Genomic DNA, 12,034 nt, shown 5'->3' with positions numbered 1-12,034 from the left:
TGAGATGGTGACCCGACACTCTCTCTGGCCACAATGCCAGGGACGCGGTGTGCGGCAACTTATATAGGGACAAGGGGCAGGGTCACCGGTTGATGTCACATGGTGACCCCACCCCCTTATGATGTCACAGTCCTGGAGGACATCACGGCCGCCGGGCAAACACACCGGGTCCCGAGCGACGCACATCACGGCAGCCGGGAATCAGAGGAGGTCATATGATGCCCACCCAGGATGGAAGGTCCTATCTGTGGGCATCATATGACTATAGGCTGGGGCTGAAGTGGTTAGCAACAACGAATTTTAACGCTGTTCACTTTTTTAGTAACATTTAAGAACTGGTAAGGGCCATTGTATTCTTTTTTGTGAAAAAGCTTTGTTCACGTCAATCATCTGCAAAGTGAAATGAGTAGATCAATCCCATGTACACTTTGGTTGATTGACTAAAGGTAAATAGGCTGGTCACTGTGCATAGGAAGTTGTACTTTGGAAGGGAACTTGTCCCAGAGCTTAGTGAATGTGGTGAAGTTTTACTTTGCAAAGATTACTCATTTCATGTTGTAGGGAACATTTAAATAAAATGCATTTTTGCTTGCACATACGGAAGTCAGGATGATAGACGTCAGCAGAGCTTCGCCTCATTCACTAAGCTCTGGGGCAAATCCCCTTGCAAAGTGAACAGATTTGCCTTTAGTAACTCAACCCCCCACGTGGCAAAGCAAAACAGGGACTCAAATGGATTAATGTAACCATTTAATTCTCTAGTGTTGATAATAACATACAACCATGCCCACAGTGATGGTCATGTTCTAGTTTATCTTATCTGACCACTGTGAGTGATGGGGAGATTACATCACCACAGGAAGTGTGATAAACAGACCTCTTTGGAAGGGACTTGTCATGAACATTTGTGTTCTGCTTTCAGACATCTTTCATTCTTAAGCCGCAGGCAAAGGTAAGATACTGTTCAAAATGCATTTTTAAATCTTAAGCTGTTGTACATTTTTATCCAAAAATCCATGTTCACGTGGGGCCGGATACCTCTGTGTTTCTATATGGCACTCCAGATGAGCCAGGAGCCTTCTGTAACTGTATTACAAATGTTTAGGGTCAGGGTGGTGCTGTGAACAAGCCTATCTGGATTTCAGCAAACCATTTGATTCAGTTTCACATAATGATCTCATACGTTGTACAAGCGAGCACTTAACTCTTGGATGGTTCAGTGGATGCACAGTTGGCTACAAACTAGGACATAAGCCCCATATACACTATCAGATTTTCTGCTGATTTTTTCCTTCAGATTTACCAGAACCATGTAGTGCAAGGGCCTGACAGATTGCTTACACATTGAAACTCCTAAGGTTTGACCTCATATTATATGGTTTTGGAAAATCTGATAGTGTGAATGGGGCTTTACAGTAACCCGTGGGTGGTTCAGTGCATATTCAGTTAGCTACTCGCTGGGGCTTAATCCTTGGGTGGTACAGTGGATGTACCATTGGATAAAAGCTAGGACTTAACCCTTGGGTGACTCTGTGGATATGCAGGTGGCTACAAGCTAGGACTTAAACCTTGGGTAGTTCAGTGCATACACAGTTTGCTCCAAGCTAGAGCTTAACTCTTAGGTGGTTCAATGGATACACAGTTGGCTACACGCTAAGACTTAATCCTTGGGTGACTCAGTGAATACACAGTTGGCTATGAGCTAGGACTAAATCATTGGGTTGTTCAGTGGATACAAAGTTGACTATGAGCTAGGAATTAATCTGTGGGTGGTTCAGTGGATACACAGTTTGGCTACAAGCTAAGACTTAATCCTTGGGTGACTCAGTGGATACACAGTTGGCTATGAGCTAGGACTTAATCCTTGGATGGTTCAGTGGATACACAGTTAGCTATGAGGTAGGACTTAATCCTTGGTTGTTTCCATGGATACACAGTTAGCTATGAGCTAGGGCCTTATCCTTGGATGGTTTAGTGGATACACAATTGGCTATGAGCTAGGAATTAATCCTGGGGGGGGGGGGGGGGGGTCAGTGGATACACAGTTATCTATGAGTTAGGACTTAATCCTTGAATAGTTCAGTGGATACACAATTGGCTATGAGCTAGGAATTAATCCCGGGGGGGGGGGGGGGGGGGGGGTTCAGTGGATACACAGTTACCTATGAGCTAGAACCTTATCCTTGGATGGTTCAGTGGATACACAGTTGGTTATGAGCTAGGAATTATTCCTTGTGTGGTTCAGTGGATACACAATTGGCTATGGGCTAGGACTTAATCCTTGGGTGGTTCAGTGGATACAAAGTTGACAAGGTAAGTCTTTTTGCTGATGACGCAAAGGTGTGCCAATAGGATTAATATTCTTGGAGGTGTTTATAACAAAGAACACGCACTGGCATTGCTGGAAGTCAAAGTCAAAGCAATGAAGGCCACAGTTCAAAGTTTCTGAATGCAAAATTAAGCATTTAGGGGAAAAGAATCCTATGACAGTACAATATTGGGGGGGGGGGGTTACGGTTTGCCCAGAACTATAGAAAAAATGCATTTAGGAGGTGCTTATTTCAAATGACTGCAACATGAGCAACGAGGGTGGCCAGGCACTCAAGAACAAAAATGTAAGGTATTGCAGTTTACCGGCCACAAATGCAGTGGCTGCATTTGTTTTAAAGCTTACAAAGAATTGTATTTATTTTTTGCCTAAAGAGATGTTGATGTTTGGAATATACTTTTAGCTTAGGTAGCATGTCAATGGTGAGTTAAGTTAAAATGTTACTAAAGAATTTTTTTTTTACATTAAAATAATAAACATATTCTATTCACCTGCTCTGTGTAATGGTCTTGCACAGAGCGACCCTGAACCTCCCCTTCTTCAAAAACATTAAGAAAATCCCAAATAATCAAAAAAGAGCAAACTCGATGGAGCACTTGTTTTTTTCCTCTGCTCTTCTATGTTACTACATTGCGGACAGGATCCTTCTGTGTTTCTAAAGCAGAGATCAATAAAGCTTTAATATAGAGGGTATTCATTTTTTGTTGTTGCTTTTTTCTGTATTTTTACAGATTTATTTCTTATTTTCATGATTGCAAATACAGCTATCAACAAGCAGCACAGAGAATGAGGGTTTTCACAGGGAGTGTCTTCATTGTCCTCTTTCAAGGTAGGAGTTTACGTGACTAGGGAAACCAAATAAATATTATAAGCATACAGCTCATGAATCCTAATGTTCCCCAGATCACCCTATCTTGGTTTTCAGAGATAAGGAGTTGTAACTGTTGGTTGTCTTTACTTTTTATGATTATTGATGAAGTATCTTAAGACAGAACTACTTTTACCCAATTGGTCCCAGTGTCCACTGGCCAAGCCTTCTCGATCAAAGAATTAATGTGCCAGGATGGACATTCCTAGAATATCCAGAAGGCATCACGGAGAAGCGATAAGAGACAATAAGGCCGATTCACGAAAAGAGTTGAGAATCTTTACTCAATAGATTTTATGAATGTTCATGTTTATTATCCAATCATGTGAATCGCAAATTCCTGTACACTTTGAAGACCCAATCATGTCCAGATGAAATAAGTAAATAGGAATTTGCTTTTGCTTGACAGAATAATTGAGGTGACTATTCTTACAATATATTAAGTGAAAATTCTCAAATGCTTTAGAAAATCAGCCTTCGTGACTTCTTAAAAATGCATTAAGTGCCCTCTACATATCCTACATATTTTTCTGGCCCCTAACAGAATTGCACTTAGTTCCTGAAAAAAATCTAAATTTTTTTTTAAATATTATTATTTTTTTTGTGTGAGAAAGGGGTGTTTTAAAAGCAGTACTTTATGCCATGAACATATATGGAATTGGCTTAAGGAGCTCAGGTTCCTTTCCAAATGTTCGGACAAAGTGAGCTTCACTTGGCTGGGCTGGCTGACGTTTTAGCTTCACACAGATGCCCTTCTCCTTGGCTTCATTATCTTCCTCCTTTCTTTCTCATACATCACGGGGCACAGAGAATCAGTAATTACTGGTGGGTTATAGGATATCACTGGGTGATTGGACACTGGCACACCCTAGACAGGAAGTTCAATCCCCCATATAACCCCTCCCCCTACTGGAGGTACCTCAGTTTTTTTGCCAGTGTCTTAGGTGTTGGTCACAAGTAAAGATGTGCTGTGCTGAGCTCCACTGGAATATCCTTACTGGGGCCAGCTATGCGACCGAATCCATTCAAGGTGTCTTTTCCAGGCCGAATTGGATGGTACCCGTGCCTCGTGTCTGAAGAAACAAGGTTTTACCTGTAACGCTTCTCTTTTTACAGAGCTGGACCCTGGGATCCAGTATTTGTTTTTTTTCAGCCATATTCCTGGCAGGGTGCTTTACGGGCCCAGAACTGCGGATCCCCCTATTCAAGGGGGCCCCAGTCTCTGAAGGTTTTTTCCTAACGGAACCCACCGTGAGAGGTGAAGATTGGGTCTGTTATTCAGACCCTGCAGCTGGATAAGGTAAGGGAGACTCCTCAAGAATTTTTCTAGTTCTGGTAGGTTTTCTCCTTTTAAGTAAATGTATGCTATGCCTATAGTCGCAACCGGGGGCTGCCAAGAGCACATACCTTTTCATGCCTTGTCTGTCTGCTGCTGTCCACGCTCTATGCTCCTCCAGCCATGCTCCAGGAAGGATGAAGGTAAGGGGATTTTTTCCTTCTGGGACTCTCCCTCCATGGATTACGGGGCTGAGACAGGCCTGGGCAGAGAGCGGTAATATACCCCACCTATTGCAGGAAGCTGTCTCTACTCTTTGAGTGTTGGATGTGCCTAACGTGTCACGCTTCAAAATTGTACACGCTCATGGAATGGCGCCAAACTTCGGTACTTAAAAATCTCCATAGGCGACACTTTAAATTTTTTTACAGGTTACATGTTTTGAGTTACAGAGGAGATCGAGTGCTAGAATTATTGCTCTCACTCTAACGTTCGCAGAGATACCTCACATGTGTGGTTTGAACATCGTTTACATAAGTGGGCGCGACTTACGTATCCGCTCGCTTCTGCGTGCGAGCACGCGGAGACAGGGGTGTTTCAAATGTTTTTTTTTTTGTTTGTTTTTATTGTTCATTTTACTTTTATTTTTCTAGTTTGTTTCTTTTTACATTTATTTATTTTTTGATCACTTTTATTCCTATTACAAGGAATGTAATCATCCCTTGTAATAGGAATATGGCATGACAGGTCCTCTTTACAGCGAGATATGGGGTCAGATTTTATCTTTAGGCTGGAAAGCCTGGAATCCCCCCCAAAAAAAGATCCTGGCTTCCCAGTCGGCATTTTTGCAAATGCAGAGGTCGGGCATGATGTCATAAAATCACATCCATCCTCCAAACGATCATAGAGAGTCTGGGGACCATCTGGCCTGGCGGAAATCTCTATGGTCAGCATCTGACGCTGGTTGATTCCTTCTCTGGTTCACCGATCTCAGGGGCGAGCCGGGAGAAGCACCGGAGGGCAGCAGGAGGAGGGTGGACATCCCCTTCTGCTACCTATAAGAACGATTAAGCGGATGAACAGCCGCTAAGATCATTCTTATGGTAAAGGGAATCACAGGCTCTAAAAGAAGATATCTGAATGATGCCTGTACCTGCAGACATCATTCAGATATCACCGCTCAAAGTTGATGACATCATATGACGTTGGGCGGACGGGAAGCGGTTAAACAAAATTGGTCCTAAATTGCTCCAAACATCTCCACGTTCTAATGCCTATTAATGATCAGGTCCGTATCCTTCACTGAAAATACCTAGAACTCATCTACAGAGGTGTTGACATAGTTTTGGTCACATAGTGTACGTCGTTCAGCAGACTGGATGAATCTACCGCCATCTGTTTAAGTTAATAGGAAAATCTCAGATTTTCTTGCCCTTCAAATCCAGTGCTCGTCACATCTACGTTATACTGTATCTTCCACCAAACTTGGACATCATTGTCCACATCATCTTGTTATGCACATTTACTCCTATAGCTGTTAATGGATATGTATGTATTGATTCTATTTTCCAGGCTCTCTATCGATATTTTATGGCAAGGACTGGAAATTTCCTAGCACAATTAATGCTTTGATAGGCTCCTGCGTGGAGATCCCCTGCACATACCCCCCGCCTAAGAGTATGGGAGCTGCCAGTGTTGCTTGGTATCGCCTTCATTTGAACTACATGCATATTTTTGACAGCAGAGCAAACTCATTGGTGGAAAGTCAATATCGGAACCGAACCTCATTGGTACCTGGGAAAAACAGCTGTACGCTAAGGATAGACCCGGTGAGAAAAGAAGATAGGACAAGTTACTATCCAGGAATAGCAGAGAGGCCCCAGGATAATGCATTCTCACAAGGCCTTCGTTATGTTTGGTTGAGTGTTAAAGGTAGACTTTATTTTTTTATTTATTTTTTATAAAATGTATTTATGAAAATATAAAAAAGTGGATTGCATGCAGAAGGGGCTGGCGTTAGTGTAAGGTCTTTATTGCAGTCCTCACTAGAAAGATTTACGTAAATTTTCTATACTAGTAATAGGTGGTCACCGAAATTGGAAATCAGGGCCTGGTCTCTATTACAGGGGCTTAAAACGGAGTTCCACCCAAAAAAGTGGAACCTCCGCTTATTTGCTTCCCCCCTTTTAGGGGGGAGCGGTGACCTGTTTTTGACAGGTCCCCGTCCCCACTTCTGGGAGACGGTTCCACGGCACTGTCCCTTGGAAGCTCGGCCCCCCTCCTCCTTCCTTTGCCAGCAGGCGAATTAGAAAGAGCAATGCGCTTCGTGCATTCGCAGTAAGGAACAGGCTGTGAAGCTGAAAGGCTTCACTGCCGGTCTCCCTTAGTGGAGATGGCGGCGGCAGCACCGACAGCCGATCCAAAACTCCACTAAGGTGCTGACATCTCGGGCTCCCTGGACAGGTAAATGTCCATGTATTAAAAGTCAGCAGCTACAATATTTCATTTTTTTTTTCCCCCAGGCAGAACTCCTCTTAAAAGTAATTCTTAAAGCGGAGTTCCAGCCTAATTTACAATGGCTACAATTATTCATGACCCTACCCCCATTCATTTTCAGATACTTTTTTTTTTTTCATCCTCGCCACCGTCTTTCTGCTTGTCCATTGGCTCCTGGGATAGCAGTGTCATAAATCCCAGGAGTCGATGGGCATCCCCCGCTGCTAAACACACAGTGGGCCGTGATTTGTTCCCACCACACATGTGCAAGATTGGCAGGTGCATGCTGGGTAGCCAGCTGCAGCTAATCCAGAAGAGAGTTCCAGTGGATGCCCACACTCAGTATGGCTGCATGCTGTATCAGGAGTTGCAGGTAAGTACTGAGAGGTGCACAAAGACAATACAATAGATAACACATGCTGATTTAAAATCTATGAATAGTGACTTTCAGGAGGATTAGTAAAAAAAAAAAATGTCTGGAACTCCGCCTTGGTGCTAACTTTTTACTTTTGTTTAACCACTTAAAGTGGTTGTAAACCCTTACAAACCACTTTGACCTACAGGTAAGCCTAGATTAAGGCTTACCTGTAGGTCCAAGAAATATCTCCTAAACCTATACAGTTTAGGAGATATTTACCTGAAGACAGCCACCGCTGTCTACGGCGCATGCGCCGTAGACAGCGGCGCACAGGCGCACTGGGTAAGCCGCAGATCGTGGCGATATGCCGCAAGTGTCAGTTCCCATGCGTGGGAGTGACGTCATCACTGCTCCGGCGAATCACAGCGCCGGAGCAGCGAGGCCCACGGAGACCCACCAAGAAGATGGACGCTCAGAACTACAGGGGACAGCGGTGACTTCGCTGGCTCCTGTGTCAGATAAGTGACACATAATGGACTACTATGCAAAGCGATGCATACTATGCGATGCGATGCACAGTAGTCCATTATGCTTTACCTTTGCAGGGAATCAAAGAGGAAGTAAACCCATCAGGGTTTACTTCCTCTTTAAGGACCAGGCCTATTTTTCAAACTTGTTATTTACAAGGTAAAATCAGGGGTTTTTTTTGCTAGAAAATTACTTAAAATCCCCAAACGTCATATATATATTTTTTCAGACACCCTAGAGAATAAAATGGCGGTCATTGCAATACTTTATGTCACACCGTATTTGCGCAGTGTTCTTACAAGCGCAATTTTTGGGGAAAATATATATTTTTTGAATGAATAAAAAAGACAACAGTAAAGTTAGCCCAATTGTTTTTATATTGTGAAAGATAATGTTACTTCAGAATAAATTGATACTCAACATGCCACGCTTCAAAATTGCGCCCGCTCGTGCATTGGCGACAAACTTTGCCCCTTAACGATCTCCATAGGCGACAATTAAAAATGTCTACAGGTTACCAGTTTTGAGTTACAGAGGGGGACTTTTGCTAGAATTATTGCTCTCGCTGAACACCATTTTCATATGCGGGTGCGACTTGCGTATTTATTTTATTTTTATATTTTTATTTTTACACTGTCCTTTTAAAAAAAAAAATGTGGTCACTTTTATTTCTATCACAAGGAATGTAAACATCCTTTGTAATAGAAAAAAGGATGACAGGGCCTCTTAAATGTGAGATCTAAGGTCAAAAAGACCTCAGATCTCACATTTACACTTAAATGCAATAAAAAAAATAAAAAAATGAGTGTCTTTAAAAAAAAAAAAATATATCACCTTTTAAGACCATTGGGCGGAAGTGAAGTTTGACGTCGCTTCCATCGTCTAATGTTATGGAGCCGAGCCAGGGCCACCTTTCCCTCACTCGGCTCCATGTCTCAGAGGATAGGCCAGTGATGGTGAACCTTGGCACCACAGATGTTTTAGATCTACATTTCCCATGATGCTCATGGACTCTGCAGCATAGTTGAGCATCATGGAAAATGTAGTTCTAAAACATCTGGGGTGCCAAGGTTCGCCATCACTGAGAAAGAGGACCCAATCAGCTCCGCTGCTACCAACAGCTCCAGCACCGGAGACAACCGGAGCGTGGCGTGAGGGAGGGTGGCCCTCTCCCGTCCCCGATAAAATTGATCTTGCGGCGAAACCGCCGCGGAGACCATTTTTATCAGAAAGAGGGCCCACCTGCCATTTAAGAATATACCTGGGTTATGGCAGCTATCTTCTGCCATAACCCCGGTATCCTACGTCAAAGTACCAACTTAAAATGACGGCAGGCAGTCCGCAAGTGGTTAAAGTAAAAGTTCACCTTTGGGAACATGTTACATGTTCCACCCGTTTTTTAGGGTGCAACATGTAACATGTTCCCAGTGCTGCAGCCACTGCCCAATCCCCACACTCCCTACGACAGCAGTACGGGGAGAAGTTCCCTGTATTAGCTGTCACGTCTTAAAATCAGTGGTGCTCCACCCACACGGCCGCCTCATTCATTCACACAGCTCTGTGTGTGAGTGGCCTACAAGCCCCGGCATCCTTTGCGCCTGTTGGCTTGTAGTTCTCAATGAACTACCATGGCACTGTGGAGCGATGTGGTAGTTCATTGATTCTTCCTATCAGATTGTATCTGCTTGCCCATACGGGTTGTAGGGGACACACCTACTTTGACAGATCTGTAGAGTCCCCTAACTCTAAAGGAACTGCAGTGATACATAAACGGGGTGGGAAAAAATGTTCATGGGACTTGGCCATGTACATATCCCATCACCGTGTTCATGCCATGAAATGACAAGGAAGTGTGGTTTGCTATGTAGTTGCACTTCTGCATCCAAATGTACACCAACTAAGTGGTGTCAGATATAAGCAATTGTTAACAAAATAAACTCCTTTTTTTTAAAACCTCTAATTTCTCAGATTCTCCACAACCTCCAACAATTACAATTCCCGAATACATGACTGCAGGAAGACCCGTGAATATCACATGCTCTGCAAACCACACATGTGGCTCCAGCCCGCCTATCATAACATGGAATAAACCTGGCCAGATCCGCAGGAGGTCGGAGGATCTGTTAGGAGGATACTGGAGAGAAAACTCAGAACTGGCCTATAATCCAACCCTTGAAGATGATGGAACCGTTATTCAATGCAAGATTAGACATCATAATGGATACACTTTACAACGAGAAGCAAGACTGGACATCCAGTGTATGTATTGAACTGGGACACACCATTTACACATAGTACAAGTGATCAGGTGGCTTTTGAGCCACAGGAATCACTCCTACTGTAGAACTGTAGTTCCACAACATATGAACTAATCAAACCATTAGTAAGACCTCATCTGGAATATGCAGTTCAGTTTTGGGCACCAGTTCTCAAAAAGGATATCGGGGAACTGGAGAAAGTGCAGAGAAGGGCAACCAAACTGATAAGAGGCATGGAGGAGCTCAGCTATGAGGAAAGATTAGAGGAACTGAATTTGTATTAAAGCTGAACTTCAGTTAAAAACAGAAGTTCTGTCACATGAAACACGTACAGAGCCCGCCAGGAAGTCGGCGCAGCTCTGCGCTAATCACAGGAAGTGAGACATTGCAGATCTCTTCAGCCACACATCGGGGCACTGCCTGTGATTAGCGCAGCGCTGCGCCGATTTCCTGGCGGGCTCTGCACGTGTTCCATGCGAACACGCCTGCGCTCAACACTAGTCAGGACAGCAGTTGGTCGGCTCTCCTCTACCCGGGTCTGTCTTACTCTGACGGAGACTCTTTACCATGTGATCAGCCGTTCAATCACGGCTGATCACGTGGTAAAGAGCCTCCGTCAGAGGCTCTTTCCCGAGATCGGTGTAGTGGTGTGTCAGGCTGACACACCACACCACCGATCGCGGGGATGCAGGGGCGCGCGGCAACTGTTATTCCGCTGGACGTCTTATGACGCCCAGTCAGGATAACTGAACCACCGCCCGGCAGTCATTCTGCTGTAGGCCGGGCGGGAAGTGGTTAAGCTTTGACAGTAAAACCTGGAAGCTGGTTGGTTACTATGGGATTTTGCAATCCCCGCCTTTACGTCTGTGCACGTACGTCACTTTACACTTAAAGCTGCATACAGCCGCCTTCACCTAGTCATGTCTTCGGATGGCTGTACGTACGCGGCAACACATCATCTGGCTACCAAAAATACACTGCATGGGCTTATGTGTGCAAAGCCTGAATTTGGTTGTTGATTTTAATCACTTTACCATCATTTGCATTTATCTTCTTATTTATGAATGTATTTACTTACCTTATGATTCACGCACCCTGTTCTGTAGATGCCGCTGCTGAAGTTGAAGTTATTAAATCTCGCACAACAGAGGGCGCCATCGAGCTGAAATGCTCCTTCCTTAGCAGTAGACCTGCTGTGACTCATTACACTTGGATCAAGAATGGATTCGAATTAAAGGAAAAGAAGCGCATCCTTCAGATTGACAAAAATAGTTACAAATCTGTGGCTTATACTTGTATCGCACACAACGCCGTTGGGAGTTCTACCTCTGCGGAAGTTGTTATTACCGGTGAGTGCGCTTTCTGAGCCTTCTGCTTTTTTTAAAGAGACGTTGCCATCAACTAAAAAAAAAAAAACGTATTTTATTTGCTCACTTGCAGCATTTTTCTTTAATCCTTTCATGCCTCAGCCTATTTCTGACATTTGTTGCTTACAAGTTAATCACTTCAGCCCTGGAAGATTTTACCCCCTTCCTGACCAGAGCACTTTTTGCGATTCGGCACTGTGTCGCTTTAACTGACAATTGCGCGGTCGTGCGACGTGGCACCCAAACAAAACTGACGTCCTTTTTTTTCCCCAAAAATAGAGCTTTCTTTTGGTGGTATTTGATCACCTCTGCAGTTTTTATTTTTTGCACTATAAACAAAAAAAAGCAACAATTTTGAAAAAAAAAAAAACGCATTATTTTTAAACTTTTTGCTATAATAAATATCCCCTAAAAATATATAAAAAAAATTATTTTTTCCCTCAGTTTAGGCCGATACGTATTCTTATACATATTTTTGGTAAAAAAAAAAAAATCGCAATAAGGGTATATTGATTGGTTTGCGCAAAAGTTATAGCGTCTACAAAATAGGGGAT

The 12,034-nt window shown here is 43.5% G+C and overlaps 1 protein-coding gene across 1 annotated transcript in view; it reads left to right on the top strand.

The window, feature by feature from the left end:
- The first annotated feature begins 836 nt into the window (after window positions 1-836).
- The window catches only part of LOC143933372 (B-cell receptor CD22-like), a 91,624-nt gene continuing 80,426 nt past the window's right edge, over window positions 837-12,034 (top strand). The window contains exons 1-5 of the mRNA XM_077456240.1: window positions 837-952; window positions 3,061-3,158; window positions 6,046-6,405; window positions 9,824-10,114; window positions 11,220-11,462. Coding sequence (XP_077312366.1) covers window positions 837-952; window positions 3,061-3,158; window positions 6,046-6,405; window positions 9,824-10,114; window positions 11,220-11,462 — 1,108 coding nt within the window. The remainder of the gene's footprint in view (window positions 953-3,060; window positions 3,159-6,045; window positions 6,406-9,823; window positions 10,115-11,219; window positions 11,463-12,034) is intronic.

This window comes from Lithobates pipiens, unplaced genomic scaffold, assembly GCF_037356315.1.
Source record: "Lithobates pipiens isolate NorthernLeopardFrog02 unplaced genomic scaffold, aLitPip1_a1.2 Scaffold_27, whole genome shotgun sequence".
In the NCBI taxonomy this organism is placed as follows: Eukaryota; Metazoa; Chordata; class Amphibia; order Anura; family Ranidae; genus Lithobates; species Lithobates pipiens.
This window is presented reverse-complemented; position numbering and strand designations above follow the sequence as displayed.